At 41.5% G+C, this 16,501-nt stretch overlaps 1 protein-coding gene across 1 annotated transcript in view; it reads right to left on the bottom strand.

Annotated features, from left to right (window-relative positions):
* Nucleotides 1-288: 288 nt before the first annotated feature.
* The window catches only part of SH3BP2 (SH3 domain binding protein 2), a 61,413-nt gene continuing 45,200 nt past the window's right edge, over nt 289-16,501 (bottom strand). Inside the window, exons 3-13 of the mRNA XM_075261097.1 lie at nt 9,889-9,991; nt 9,328-9,445; nt 8,769-8,839; nt 8,481-8,563; nt 8,209-8,268; nt 6,826-7,558; nt 5,085-5,202; nt 4,430-4,485; nt 3,582-3,660; nt 2,590-2,649; nt 289-1,496 (exon numbers count right to left, since the gene is read on the bottom strand). Coding sequence (XP_075117198.1) covers nt 1,356-1,496; nt 2,590-2,649; nt 3,582-3,660; nt 4,430-4,485; nt 5,085-5,202; nt 6,826-7,558; nt 8,209-8,268; nt 8,481-8,563; nt 8,769-8,839; nt 9,328-9,445; nt 9,889-9,991 — 1,622 coding nt within the window. The 3' untranslated portion in view covers nt 289-1,355. The remainder of the gene's footprint in view (nt 1,497-2,589; nt 2,650-3,581; nt 3,661-4,429; nt 4,486-5,084; nt 5,203-6,825; nt 7,559-8,208; nt 8,269-8,480; nt 8,564-8,768; nt 8,840-9,327; nt 9,446-9,888; nt 9,992-16,501) is intronic.

A 16,501-nucleotide genomic window follows, 5' to 3' on the forward strand; every position in this document is an offset into this window, starting at 1 on the left:
ATCTACTTTCCTCTCTGCATGACTCATGCGGGCGGGGTGCGGCAAGCACACGGACCCCATTATAGTCTATGGGGTCCGTGTGCTTTTACTGCACAGCGCTTGCAATTGCGTTTGGTATTCCGTGCAGACGGAATACCAATACAGATGTGAACAAGGCCTTAGCAAAAAGTACAAAATTTTGAAGTATACAGTACCTATGCCAACCTCTCATGGTTACAGACTATGAAATGTGTAGTCTGATCCAGAGATGATGAAGAGTAAATGTGGCCATATACATTAGATAAAGGTTATGATGATGTTATTTGGTGATGTCTCGGCTTTTCTTTCATAGAAGATATTAGTAGAAAGAAGGGTCAAGTTTGCTGAATTTTATCATGCCAGAGATATTTTTGTTCTCCAAAAGATAACTTACTTCCTTCTCCCTTTTTTTTAGAAGACATGTGAGCATGAGTCGGTTGTGAATTTTTGTGGGAGTGGGAAGGAACAGTCAGACGAACGAGTATTCGACTGACCGTTAATATGTAAGGCTAACTTAACCCATGACTTCAATATCAAACTACACAAGGGCTGAAGCAGAACTTGGAAGTTATAGATTTTGCATTGGGGTTCCTACCTACATTGTGCCACTTAAAATAGTGGTATATGTAATCCTGGGGCCCCCTGAGGATCCAGGGCCTAATATCAACTGGTTCTTCTGCACCCCTTATAGCCTTGTCCCAGTATGTAGACTATATCCTTGTAACCTTGGGCACACTTAGGCCTAGATAGAAACTGTATACACCAAACAATTCTTTTAGAACCAAAACACATTGGAGCGCTAACAACAATTGCAAAGGTCAACAGTTTTTAACATTTGCACCGATGTCATTCCAGAATTATTCTCACAATTTCCAGCACTGATGTATGGAATGAATATATCAGTGCAAACTAAAACCTTTTCATGAATCCGTGCTCAACAGCCCAATGAATGACGTGATAGTGTAAAGACAGGAGATATCCCCAATATTAGTTGAATCCATGTCTATAATCTTTGACATTTATCGCTTCTCATTGGACATCATCTCTTCAGATTCCTTCTTCACCGATTCTTCCATCACTTGTACGTCTGTCTTTCATTCCCATAAGAAGGAAGTAACACGTACACAAGGAAGTAGTCACAGCAAGAGTTGGCTATTATTAGGATGGATCATACTTCTTCAGAACATAGGTTCACAGTTGAATCATTGACCTCGTGTACTCCTTCCTCCTGGTACACACTCACTATAACGTATTCTACTACGTGTTCTAGTGATCTCCATGAATGTATATAACTATAGACATTATTGGTTCATCCAAAGTGAAATCTAGCGTTCTTGTCACCTGGGGTTATTTGGGCATCCATAGGCAAATCTGAGAACGAGTCTGTCATGACTGGGTAATGTATTCCCGTAGTAGTGTTCAACCAAAGCGCTAAGGTCTGGAAATAACTTTTCTGACTCAAGGTAAACGTTGAAATCCTATATAAAGAGAGAATATATGTTAGAATAACATATAGAAAACCTAATAGACAAAGGAATACAATAATGTCATGTTATATAATGGGTTGAGGGGATATCGTCACTCCATAAGGAGAGAACCACCATTAAGGTGTGTGGAGTCTTATTAAGCCATAAGCGCTCCACTGTGCAAAGGAACATGGGAAGAATATGCAAATCTGGATGTCAGTGCCCCAAGTATGCACACCAATAGAGGGCGCTGACCCAGTAATTATAATAAAGAGGCCGAGCACTAGCAATAGGGTGTGTAAATGCCAACATTTTTGTAATAATCTCTATTGTGTTAACAAATATGTCCTTCCTTCATTTTCTTCTTGGCTCAAGATAACTCAACTTGGGTGGCGTGGGATGACCAGCTTTAAAAAATAAATTTTTGTCTGACCCTGCAAGATGTTATATATGCTATAGATGTCCATGTCAGTGTGAATTCAGGAAAAGGGTCTGAATATTCCTCAGAGACTTGTTTGTTGCATAAAATAGAAATGGGTGCAGTTATCAAGACCGGCATAGAGGACGCCAGTCTTTATAATTCCTGCACCACCGGAGGATGCGCCTCTTGAATTACACATAGTCGGCGTACATTTTAGACATCATAACTCTGACTGTCTGTAACCCTGTCCATGCTATGACCCTTTCAGGAACGTGTTGAAGGCCGATGTAAACAAAAGAAAAATTGCAATTTTTTGCAAAAAAAAAAACAAATTGAGCAAATATTTGCAATTTTTTCATGCCTTGTGTGTCCAAATTCTGCATGCCAAATCTGCCCCTATAGAGTTTAAAAATATGTTTATGCTGGGGGCAACACGGTGGCTCAGTGGTTAGCGCTGCAGCGCTGGAGTCCTGGGTTCCAATCCTGCCAGGAACATCATCTGTAAGGAGTTTGTATGTTCTCCCTGTGTTTGCGTGGATTTCCACCTATTCTACAAAGACATACTGATGGGGAAAAAAAAGTACATTGTGATTCCTATATGGGGCTCACAATCTACATAAAAGAAAAAAGAAAAAAAATATGTTTATGCAGATAAGTTAAGATGTAAAGAAAAAATTTACAAACCTTTTCAAAAATCCGGTAGTTTCTTAGTTTCGATTCCAGTTCATCCCAAACAACCAGGACCTTTATAAAATATAGAAGTTCTCATTAGTGATTAAGTTACAGGACATAGATTAATATAAACTATCACTACATGGAAGAGGAAATTTCACCTCCTCTGGCACCGGCGGTATTATAGCATATATATTGTCAGCTTTTCTGGTACACACCTGGCTGTTAGTTTCGGAACCGACGTCTCTCCACTGTCAGATGGGTGGGTCTTACAGCCTAGCATCATCATTGGGGCGGTAATGATCACCCCCCTGACAGTACCCTTAAATTGCCTTTTACTGTCCGAGGTGCGTTTGATGACCCTGAGAGGTAAGGCCCGCCCTTCTGACAGTGAAAGGCCATCGGTGCATTCATTCTAATAAATAGATACATTATTGGACTGAGGTACCTTGGAGCCACCAGATATAGTGATTCCGAAGGCCAACCCTCCAACAACCCCTAGAAAGTAGATCATAGTAACCTTGAAATTTACATGTGCTATCTTTGCGTTAGAGACTAGGCCCACCAGAGGATCCCACAAGTCTGACACTGAATAAATAAGGTCCAGATACACATAGAGACAGTTTTCAAGAACGCATGAATTTAAAAATTGGCTAAAAGTAAGCAAATTGCACCAAAAAAGCCAAAGGTATTCTGTCTCTGTAGGGAGCTGTACTACGGTATCCACAGACTACTGTACCCCTGTACACTTTCCATCCATTGAAGCATACCATGATTTTTATTCTGTGGCATGGTATAAGGAGCCATAAGGAGCACCATACACACCACCATACATCTTCCAGCATACTACTCTGCCAACAGATAATTTGCTCTACCTGAACTTTCTATCATTTTTCCAAGCTAATTTCATTGACTATCAGGAAACAGGAAATTGCTGCGAAAACAACTTGCAAAAACTGAAAGCTAAACTAAACAGCCAAATCTGTATTCAGCTCCAGGGTTACCTTTCCGGCCTTCGCAGAGTTTCTAATGCAGAAGAGTCCATTGAGGGGGCTTCCTCTGGCATCCGTAGCTTTGAACATCCTGAAATAACAATACTCTCATTTATCTCCAGTGTAACAGGACACGGCTATCATTTCATGTGCTTGCTGTGCAGAAATATTTTCAGCGTCGCAGCAGGAGTGAACTTTCCTTTGCTTATATACATTAGTATATTTAGGATATGGTGAGTAGGCAAGAACAGTCAACATTTCTATGTCACCCACTGCTCTATACATATATAATGTATAGAGAACAAAGCATTGTACAATGCCTTACTTATGGACTAGATGTTATTGGAGGTTTTGAAGTTTCTTAAGAAACACGATCCAGTCCAGATGTCTCCTCTGCTCCATCTTAATATGTATGTATGTTGCTTCTCATCCAGGGCTTCTTAAAGGAGTTAAGGGGTTACTCTATCCAACGGGGAAAAGTATCCATTGGATAGAGTATAAATAGCTGATCGGTGGGGGTCTGACCGTGGAGACTCTCTCCAATCCTAAGAACATACTCCTGTAGTGAATTCAGCCAGGCTGCAGCCCATATAGGACAATGTGCATCTGCGTTCCCATTCAATTCAGTGGGAAAGCCATTGTTTTTAATGGGAGGCAGTGGTAGACGCTGCTCTTATTATCAGAATGCAGAAAAATGAGGCGCTGACTGGAGGAGTAAACAAAAGGTTGGGCAAGGTTGGAGCCAACCTAAGCAGAAGCCTCCTCTCATATCAGCTGCATGGGCAACATGGTATGTACACCCATATTATACCATATCAATACTTTTTAGTATACTAGTATACAATAAATAAATATGTTACCTTTCAACGTCTAAAGAATCACATGTATCAACATAGACAGAAGCCGGCAAAGGAACCTGGAACAGATCAGGTGAACTAGGTGAGAACTCAATATACATAAAGAGGTGTATTATACATTTATGTAGCATTCTTATATACTTTGTTTAACTCGTCACATTCAGATGATGAAAACCAATATAAATATATTTTTTACAGTGGAAGGTTTGCTATACTGAACTGTGTCCAATCTAGTCAACCAAGTCATGTAGACTAAAGCCCCATGCACACTACCAGGATTGCTGTCCGAGGTGGGTTCCAATGCTCCGATCCATGGAATATGGAGCATATGCTCTGTGACAATAGAATGGAGTGGAACCCCCTATTTAAATCAATGCAGGACAGAAGGCACTCAGTTGACACTCAGACATTATCCAAGTGCTTTCTGCTAAAAAATCGGACCCCCCACAGTCTACACACTCATGTCATGTGCATGAGACCTAATACAGTACATATTTTCTGCACTGATACATTGTAGCAAACAATCAGAACAAGATAACAATTTGTGCTACTTCGCTGACAGAGACTAGATTGGTAGTAAATACTAGATCTCTGCTCTGCTGCACAGGATAGGTTGCTCGATTACAAACACCCCTTTCAGACAGTCATTGGGTATTACCTTTTCATAATCATCATCGCTATCGCTTTTGTCATCCTTACTTCTCCTTGGCCTTTCTGGACGGATTGGCAATTCCATTGTGATATCTCTAAAACTTTGACCATCAGGTGGCGATCTCCTAGAGCAAGCCAGAAAACAAACTATTTGTGTACTGAAATTTACACGCCCATTAAGTTACAACACGTTGACTAGTAGGGAAAAGTATGTTTAATAGAACGAGTTAAGCTAGCCATACACATTAGATATGTATTGGCAGAACCTGACAATTTCAGCAGCCTGTTTTTTGGGAGATAAGCTACTGTCAGAGGGGTCTGGCACTGGTTTTCTTCTCTCTATTTGAATGGTCGCATTGCCATGTGACCAATGTACATGATGTCACTTCCTGGGAAGAAAACAGCCATGTTTTCTAATCCTAGTTAAACTCTTTAAGGACACATCACTGCTTACCTGAGACCAGCATGTATGGCCAGCTTTACAGCACCTACAGCTGCCAATAGGGAAACGGTTTTCTTTTTACGATTTTGTTGTTCTTTATATACCATACAGAACTTCTTGTGACTACCCATACACATATAACCAAATGGTAGTCACCCAGCAAAGAAGTCAACTTAAAGGGGTATTTCCACCTCGCCTGTTCACCAACTTGCAGGATGTGTGCTCTGTTCACTTCCTGGTTTTCTCGGTGAATTGGTGGGTGGGGTTTCACTTGCTGTCTCCCAGACAAAGCCAGCTCTTCATAGGTGATGAGAATCCCAAACTTACATGCTACAGGACCAAGAGTCAGCTTGCAATAAACTCAGTTTTAGGTCTGTGTTACATACAGAGGTAACAAACTCCCTGTCTCAGCCCTTATCAGCAAAATTCAATTAGCTGACCTGATAACTGGAGAGAACCGGAGATAAACAGCTCAGAAATACAAGCTGCTCCGAGCTCTCAGCTCCCCCTCCCTCCTGAGAGCAGGGAGCTACGTCACTTGTCCTGGTTGGAGAGATAAGATCATCCCCAGGTCTGTGGTTATGGAAACGCAGTGTAAACAATTAAGTGAATAATCTCAGATAATAGCCAAACAAAGCAGTTTTGCTGAAACAATGTATTTAGGAAAAGTCTTAAATCCACATAAGCTAGCAGTATAGATAGGATCGTTGAGATGGGACAACCCCTTTAAGGGAGGCAGCAAGAAGATAAACATACATAGGTTCTGTAAAAGCATATATCTATGTAGAAATAATGAGGCAGATTTGTCATTCCCTCTACTTTTGATAATGTGCTCTACAACCCCTGTTCTGTGTCACACTCGCCATATTGTGCAAATATGGATGGAGTGGGGTTGGCCAGAGATGTCTTGGAGTGACAGATTCATCAAAACTGGTACCAGATTTCTGGTGTAGCTTATAATGGAAATCTACGGCAATTCCTAACTGGTGAAAATTTCCATTCTGGTGCTGGGGTGTGCAGATGAGTTATGAAGAGGCTGGAGCCTACTCATAAATTTCTTGTTCCTTGTGCCAGTCAAGGCCTTTATTAAGACTGGTGACAATATGCCAATCTTAATAAATCTGCCCCAATTTCTTGGTGGAGTTGGACATAAGCATGTCATAGTGGAGGTTCTCCTTCCATGAGCCAAAGGAGGGAATGAGGACCCAGAAGGTGTCATAGATTATAGAAGCATGATGGCAACCACCATAACCTTGATCTTTAAGTCTAATTGATAAGGAATAACCCTATAATGATCTATACTTACAGGTGTGGCGAGAATCCACCATCGATTTTCCTTGGTTTTAGTTGAGGAAGAGTAGGAGGTGGCTTGACAAGTATGGGTTTCGGAACAGTGGGTGAAAGCTCCTCAGGCGATTTTGAAGATTCACTTAACGCTCTAGGTTTTGTTGGAACTGGTGGTGCATAACTGTTCATTGGCTTACTGGGAAATACGGCTGGCTTTACTGGTAGTACTGGAGTCATGACATGGTTAGACCTGGTGGTTGGTTTTGTTACTGGAGAAACTGTGTTGTTTAACCTACTAGCAAGTTCCTCCTGTAATGATACATTATTTCCCGCCCTATAGGATGGCTTATTCCCAAAGAGTGCATCTTTAGAATGACTGCTTATCAGTTCTTTTTTTGGTTGGGAGGGAAATGGCTCTACCCGATGAACTGGTGGTTGCGGTGGTAGCAAAGTTGGTTTTCTGCCGGGAATATTAGGAAATGGCGGATGATCTTTCTTGGGATCCTTTTCAGCTCTGTCAGTTGATCTGTTTATAGAATCATTAAGTCTATGAGCCGGTGGGAATACTGGTACTGGAGGTTTTCCAATGGCCTCTTGTACAATGTAGCTGTCAGAACTTTTCCTTGGGTATGTGCGAGCAGGAGGGGAAGGGGGTTTTGGTGGAGCTGAAATTCTAGGTGAAAGCTTGCTTGAAGCGATTTCATTCTCTTGTATTACTGGAATTGGTGGCGGCGGGTAGCTTGGCGCACTGTCTATTGAAGAAAAGCAAGAAAGCTACAGTATACAGCATTCATAAAAGTATATCTTATATCTAAGTGGATATCTCCTTGAAGACACTGGTGGCATGTATCATTGTTTTACTGATGGCTTTCCCAATCATAGGACCCCCTCTGATCTCTAGCAGGAAGAGAAGTGCCTTTTTCTTCATTTATTTATGACAATGATCATATCTATACAATAAAGATCTATGGAGAGGGCTGGGGGAGGAAGAGGAGAGCTCCACCAAGCAGTATAGAGAGACAGTCTTCTTTCACAACACGGCTGGGTTATCAGGAATTACTATCCAGCCTTCTCCTGACAGAACTGACTGATTTAATGCTTTAGATGGCCTGATATCTCTGTTTCTCTCTTTTTCCTCCTCCCCCCTCCCTTCTCCATAGACCTCATTGCAATCTTATCTGCTTATGCATGGAATACAAACTGAAATCACTCAGAAAGTGAAAACAGAAGCATTAGACACTGTAAAAGACACTTTTCTGTAGTGAAGTATATTACAACGTTTGTTTCACCACCACCTACTTATGGCCCAAACATGTGGTCTCAGGTAGAAGACTAGCGGAGCTGGTTTATTTTACAGAACCCCTTTAATATTCATTGAGTGCACTTTTAGCTAATATCTTACCATCCATTAAATCTGGTTGTTCATAGTCTTCTTCGTCATCATCTTCATCCTGCCAACTATCTGTAAAGGCATAGAGAAAACTTTGCTAATTCATATACATGAAAAACTTGAATTAAAAATTTGGTAAACTTCTGGTGACTCAATTTCCTTTACGAGCTTTATCCTTTGCTCAGTATATAATGCTTATGCAATACGGTATCACTTAACTATTATGAATTTTTATACAAATTCAATTCCATTATATAAAATATATGAAGTGAAGATAAATTTACCATCTGCAGGGTTGTGCGTGTATTTTATATCCACAGGACGCTCTACAGATCCATAGAAACTGTCTGCGTCAGAACCACTATCACTGTGAAGGAAACAATCAGCATGTTACTTATATATTCTACACATTTATAGTTATGATAATTTGGACTATTTTCATCATTTGTATATAGTAAGTGCAGGGTCTTTATATACCCTATAGATAGATTGGGTACCACTGAAATCTGCGGTAAGGTAATATCAAAGTCTACATCATCCTGCTAAGACATGGAAAGATTAAGGAGTCATACCTTAGGTCTGTGATTGTCTCCTTCTTCTCGTGGTAGTAGTCAATCTCTTTCCTCAGAGCCAGCATCCATTTCTAGAAGAGTAATACTGAATATTAAAAGGGTTCCTATTCATTAGAGTATATCCCATTCCCCTTACTATTTTCCATCTCCTACTAATATTATAAATGTGAAAATTTGGATGTTTGCGGGTTTGGATGTTTGTTCCTCAATCACGCTTAAACGGCCAAACAGATTTGCCTCAAATTTCGCGCATACATACCTTATTGAAACATAGGCTATTTTGTATCCACGTCCAGTGCCGCAGGAGGAGGGGGTGCGGCGGGGGGGGGGGGGGGGCAGAGGAGGGTGGCGCTGCTGCAAGGGGGTGCCGTGGGAGGCGGAAGCAAGGGAGGGAGGGAAGGGGGGCCGGCGAACATGGGAGGGGGGAAGGGGGCCCACGTTGTCACATGGCGAGTGATAACCACCAACAATTGCTTAAATGTGCGTGGCTCTACGCCAATGCCAACCCGCAGACGAAGTCATGGGCAGATGCTAGTATTATATACAGTATAACCCATACCTTGCGCTCTTCTTCAGATGCTGCAGAAAAGTACCATGTACGATGCTTCTTGCTGATATGGACCATCTTGAAGGGGAAGACATTATTAGATGTCGTCTCTTCTGCTGCCCGCATGACCCTGATGAAGGCAAAAGGTTGAGAGTGTTTAATAGACCTCACAATCCATGTCCAGTCATGTTATTCACATATATTACAAATCCTCCTAAATTCATAAAAAACTTACCATATATGTCTCCTCGGTAACAGACTACAAACAAACCTGATGTAGTCAAATTATGCAATCGCTAGGTAACACATGTCCCCAGCATGGGACTACAGAAGGTTTGTTTGTAGTCTGTTCCCATTGAGATATCTACTGCTACAATGGAGCTGTCAACACAAAACGGAGATATTTTTGATGAAACCAGTTTGCAGAGTTGCTGGATTTGGATATGGGGCAATACATTTTTTTCTTTTTTAGGTGTAGTCCATATTTATTAGAATAATGTTGAAATATAAAGATATAACATCGCATGAGCTGAATGAAGATTTTTGTTTCAAGAGAACGTTGTTGCTACCAACCTGTTGTATCCATTTAGTGAAAAGGCGCCTTGGGAAGCGGCTGAGGTGCTTGTTTTGAAGTAGTACACACATCCTTTATGTATGATGACAAATCTGAGGGGCCCTAAGAAAGCGAAACATGACACTGAGTTGCTGGGATTCAAAAAAGCAGAACTGATCATTACAACAAAGGCATATTGTTACAGAAACAGCGCTACTCTTGTCCTTGGATGGCGTCTGGTACTACATTGGTTTCCTAGGCCATGTTCTTGGCAAGACAATCCATTTCATACTCCATCACTTTAATTAACAGGCGTTCACCATTAGAAAAAATGTAACAGTCTGTGCCCTAGTCCAGGGCAGTATTTACACTGCTGCAGCCTTCGGAGCTGAAATCCATGCTGGATTTATATTTGTATTTAGCATGGTGACTGTATTTTGGGAAGTGCCATCTTCACGCCATGCAGGAAAAGATGAAACCCTGTATTAGGTTGAGGCCAAACGTTGAGGAAACGTAGCTTATATTGGTGCTGATTTTGCTGCGTTTTTTTTTTTTGAGCGAAAGCTACAAAAGGAATGGGAAATATATAGGAGGCTCTTATACACCTTCTGCTCAATCCACTCCTGGATTTGGCAAAATCTACAACAACAAAAAAAGATGGACTTCGCAACGTGGGGCCTCAGCCTTATTGCAGTTGAACTTTGACAACATGGAATCTTTCCAATAACATTAAGTTACAAGAGTTGGGAATGCAGCTCTAGATCACAAACATTTTGTAGTAAAGCAATATAGTTGCAAAAATATTTGTTAATATTTATGCAAACATCTATGTCAATTATATGTAAAGGTAAATTGGTGAAACTGAGTAAACCCTATAATACAAACAATAGGCAAAAAAATACTTGGAACATGATGTTATATATTTTAGAAGACATATCAGGAATCGAAAGGTAAGAGAGTTCAGCGGCTTCTTCACAGCTTGTGGGCATTAGCAGATTGGGAACTTCCACCTTGTGAGCTGCTTATCAGATTATGGTAACCCTGTTCAGATGTCCTTATCAGACCTTTGTTACCTCTAGTTATAAGCATATAGGTTGTGTTGATTTCCGTTTAAGGGGTTTACAGCAACCTTTTGGTCAAATAGTTGCATATCATTAAGCAGAATGGTAAACGGTATCAAAGAACCTTCTCCATTTTGACTATAGATTAGGATTACTGATTTGCAGACCAGGACACTTGCTGGTTAATTTCTTCATATATCTTTTTAGCAATCAGATCTCTGTTAGTCTTATACAGCTTCAAACCTTATATATACAGTACTAGCTGGTACCCGCGACTTCGTCTGTGGTGATTGTAGCAGTGGGTATATACAGGCGTGGGTAAGGTTTTTGTACTGTGTATAAGGTATGGGATATGAAATGTAACTTTGTATCTTGTTTTTGCTGAAATTCATAGAATACGTGAGACTTTTGTGTTGGATGTAATTTGTATTTGAGCTGCTATACGGTGTTGTGAGAAACTTTACATAGTGACTTTGGGACAGAGGTATTTGAAGTTAACCCCTTCCCATCGGTGGCATTTTTTGATTTTCGTTTTTGACTCCCCTCCCTCTAAACCCCATAACTTTTTTATTTCTCCGCTCCCAGAGCCATATGAGGTCTTAATTTTTCCTGGGACAAATTTTTCTTCATGATGCCACCATTATTTATTCTATATAATGTACTGGGAAGCAGGGAAAAAATTCAGAATGGGGTGGATTTGAAGAAAAAATGCATTTCTGCGACTTTCTTACGGGCTTTGGTTTTATGGCGTTCACTGTGCAACCAAAATGACATGTCCCCTGTATTCTGTGCTTCGTTACGATTCCGGGGATACCAAATTTATATGGTTTTATTTACATTTTGACCCCTTAAAAAAAATCCAAAACTGTTTAAAAAAATTATTTTTTGAAAAGTTGATATATTCCGACAGCCGTAACTTTTTTATACGTGCGTGTACAGGGATGTATAGGGTGTCTTTTTTTGCGGGACCGGGTGTACTTTGTAGTTCTACCATTTTCGGGAAATGTTATTGCTGTGATCACTTTTTATTCAAATTTCTATCAGAATCAAAACAGTGAAAAAATGGCGGTTTGGCACTTTTGACCATTTTTCCCGCTACGGCGTTTACCGAACAGGAAAAATATTTTTATAGCTTTGTAGAACGGGCGATTTCGGACGTGGGGATACCTAACATGTATGTGTTTCACAGTTTTTAACTACTTTTATATGTGTTCTAGGGAAAGGGGAGTGATTTGAATTTTTAATCCTTTTTATTTTTTTTTTTATATTTTTTTTCCTTTTTTAAAACTTTTTTTTTTTGCATTTATTAGACCGCCTAGGGGTATTGACATGGGTGGGCGGTGTCGCGGATTGTCAGAGCGGTGGGGGTCGGCAAACATGGCTGCTCTGGAGCGTTAAAGAGAGCCTCCTGGAGTATCGGTAAGGTGAGGGGTAAAGTGGTAAAGTATATGTATATGTGATTGTGTGGGGTTAGGGGCGAGGCTGTAGAGGGCAATAGGAATTTTGTGGCTTGCTATGGTCCAAAGTGTGTGAGATTGCAGAGATGGTGGTGTGAGTTTGGGTTTTGTGGGGGTCCTGGCACAAACGTATGTGCGCTATTGTGACAAAAAGTAGCCTATTGCGCAATCGGGTGTATTAACTATGTTTGTGGAAAATTTCAGCCAAATCGGTCGAGCGGTTTTTCCGTGATTGAGGAACAAACATCCGAACATCCAAACTCACAAACCCACAAACTTTCACATTTATAATATTAATAGGATATAGACATAAATGATATGATTCTGGATTCTTGAGGTCGCCACTAGATGGAGTTTTGGCACTTACAGAATATTTTATAACTGAGTTATTAAAGTTAAGCAAGTAAGTAAATAAGCCCCCTCCCAGTGGCGTAACTAGGAATGGCGGGGCCCCGTGGCAATCTTTTGACATGGGCCCCCCAACCAACGCCGAAGACCCTGACTGACCCCCCCCCCCCCGCATTCCTGCGTGCTCTATTATGCCCCATAGTAGCCCCTACACACAGTATTATGCCCCATAGTGGCCCCTGCACACAGTATTACGCCCCATAGTGGCCCCTGCACACAGTATTATGCCCCATAGTGGCCCCTGCACACAGTATTATGCCCCATAGTGGCCCCTGCACACAGTATTACGCCCCATAGTGGCCCCTGCACACACTATTACGCCCCATAGTGGTCCCTGCACACAGTATTACGCCCCATAGTGGCCCCTGCATGCATTATTACGCCCCATAGTGGCCCCTGCACACACTATTACGCCCCATAGTGACCCCTGCACGCAGTATTACGCCCCATAGTGGCCCCTGCACACAGTATTACGCCCCATAGTGGCCCCTGCACACACTATTACGCCCCATAGTGGCCCCTGCACACACTATCACGCCCCATAGTGGCCCCTGCACATACTATTATGCCCATAGTGGCCCCTGCACTTAATATTACGCCCCATAGTGGCCTCTTTACACAGTATTTTGCCCCATTGTGAGCAGCCATAAAGAATTATTATACATAAAAAACACTGTCACTTACCTATCTCCGGCTCCTCTACACTCCTCAGTTCTGTTGGTTATCTTTAATGACGTCTGGGACGTCACATGACTTGGGACGCAGGTCTCGGTCATGTGACGTCATGGAAGACACACAACTAGGCCCGAAGCCTGTCTGGAGAGGTAAGTAACACTATTTTTTATGTTTCCTTACCTCTCCGGGCCTCTAATCATTATACTCAGGGGTCTGAAAAGACCCCCGAGTACAATAATAGTGTTTGTGGGGCCCGCAGCGTCACTTACCGATCCCGGAAGTAAATAGGGCCCATTACCGGCCTATTAAAAAACCAAACAAAAACAAGACGCAGCTGTAGCGGCTCACACCGAGCACCTAATGTCCCGGGCCCTGTGGCAGCCGCTAACCCTGCTACCCTGGTAGTTACGCCACTGCCCCCTCTACTGGTGGCTGCAGGCTTACAGAATTTTATTATTTACTTCTACAGCTAAGCAAGGAATTTGGAGCTATGTATAAAAAAAAACACAAGGGAGGAATTTACTAACCTAGCTATACTAGTTTTCCAGCATAGATGGGTGTAAATGTCGCAAGAGGGACGCAGAATGAACAATATGGAACATTTTTGGCACACAGACCCTGCTTGCACCGAAGATGAGCCACGTTGTTCCTACAAAGCCCCTCTAGCCACTTTTTGTCAAAGTGGATGGAGAAGGGCAGAAACCAAGGAAGACTGGGATGGGGAGGTTAAGCCACAAAGGTGGCATAAATTATACCTGAAACCTATGGCAGTTCCTGACTGGTGTAGATTTCAATTCTGGCACATGTAGTGTTAATTCAGTGAGGAATTGTTAAACTACCCCATTGCATATCTCCGTGTACGGATACCGTACATAGCCATGGAAATAGATCTTACATCTGTAAGGGGTGAAGATAGACCTAGACAATACAGACAGACTTATGCAGCTTAGTACGGTTTTAGACTCATGTATTACTTGCAAGAATGTAACCAACAAATCAGATAAGCGACATGTAAAACATAGCTACAGGAACTGAAGTGGCCCATCTGCTGTAAATGTCACTGTCAGCAAACGATGACCACATAGTCGTGTGGTTTGTCTAGTGAATGTCACAAGACGTCCTTACTGGCAGTTCCAAACCGCGTCTTGCTAAGTCTGTTCCATTTTAACTAAGAAAACCTTCAAACTATACAATAGTAAAATGAAACATAAGTACCCCCAGACACCTGCAAATTTCTCATGGGGAGATCTTGTCATAATGATTCTGCCATCTTAATAGCACTACTGCTTTCAGGATGGAAGGGATCTTTGGAGAAGCCAAGCCCCTTTGGAACCGGTCCGAAATTTGTGGAAGCCCCAACACTAGTGTGAACCTAGCATTAGTATTAAAATATATAATCCCATGTAAAGTTTTTCAGGGATGTTTGCTCTATAAAATGTCCAAAATATCCATTGTTCATATGTTTTCTCCATCTTGCCATTCACTAGGTCTCACCTCTGTTACCCCAGTATTCCAGGAGCTGAACCTTGTTTAACCAGGTCTCATTCCACACTGATGTGTTTACAGAGCGATTATGACTCAGGCTATGTCATACACATAAGACTGCCACAAAGCAATACAAAGATAAACATATATTTGTACAAGGCTAGTAAAGCTGAATCATAAAACAAAGGAACAATAGAAGTCATAAAAGTCCTGGAAGGTGCCCCTGAATCGGGACAAACAGGCATCATAATAAAGGAGTTTTCTAGGATTAAAAGGGTTTTATGATATTACATTTTTCCCCTGGAACAGCGCCACTTTTGTCCATATACTATGTCTGGTATGGCAGTTCACCACCATTTAACCACTTCAGTACCGGGCCAATTTGTGGTCCAGGACCAGACACATTTTAGGTTTATTTTGTATGTCAGGTTTTGAGGGCTGTAACATTTTTCTCGTATGTCTCAGTCTACTAACTTTTGCGTCTTTTTTTCGGGGACACATAGGGCATTATTTTTATGTTGTTTTTTTTTCAAATGTGTTTTAATTTTTTTTATATCCGGGAAAATATAAACAAAATAGGAGGGAAATTGTGTCTGGTTTTCAATTTATTATTATTTTTTTTGTTTAATAACAGTGTCACTGAAAAACTTTATAATATAGGAAAAACTCTCCATTACGGTAATTTTTATTTTGTATGGTGTCGTCGGGGGTGGGGCTATAACCTTTAATAACGGCGTTTTATTAGCGTATTATTAATATTTTTTATTATTTTATTTACATTTTTTTTAAAAAAACTTTTTAATTATATTTTTATTTTATTTATTTTTTTTCAGATTGTGTCCCCATAAGGTGATAAGAGACCTTTGGGGACATCTGATCACTTTTTTTTTTTTTCTTGTACTGGAGGCTGATTTCTCCTATAACTGGGGCTGCTACATTTAGCCTCAGTTGCAGGAGGAATCCAGCCTCCTGCACACTGTATACACAGCTTACTGAGCAGCTCTGGCAGGACACTGCTCCCAGCGGATCATGTGTCCGCCGGGTCAGAGGGCAGCCGAATTATGGCGGCGCCCATAGCTGTGTATACAGCGCTCATTGAACCCTGTATACACAGCGATCGAGAAGGCAGGGGAGGTAATAAATCTTCCCTGTCTTCTCTCTGGGAGCTCCGGCTGAAGTTACAGCCGGCTCCCAGTATCAGCAGCTGCACGATCTCCGTGCAGCTGCTGTGTTCTGACTGGACGTACTGGTAGGTGCTGTCAGAACAAGGCAACCACTTCCCGGACGTATATAGTCTATGGGTGGTCCGGAAGTGGTTAAAGGGGTTATGCCATGAAAAGTGTATTTACCCTCTATCCATAGAATAGAGCATAGGTAACTCTGACTGCTGAGACCCTCACCGCTCCTGAGTATCGTGTGTTTTCTCAGCCAGGCCATATGTAGGTGCCTCACTTGGTGGACGCCACACCTATTCACCTCCATGGGAAGTGAAGTAAAGAACTTGGCTATGTAAAGTGCTCCCTTTAAGTGAATGAGAACACAAGATT

This window comes from Leptodactylus fuscus, chromosome 1 (genome assembly GCF_031893055.1).
Source record: "Leptodactylus fuscus isolate aLepFus1 chromosome 1, aLepFus1.hap2, whole genome shotgun sequence".
In the NCBI taxonomy this organism is placed as follows: domain Eukaryota; kingdom Metazoa; phylum Chordata; class Amphibia; order Anura; family Leptodactylidae; genus Leptodactylus; species Leptodactylus fuscus.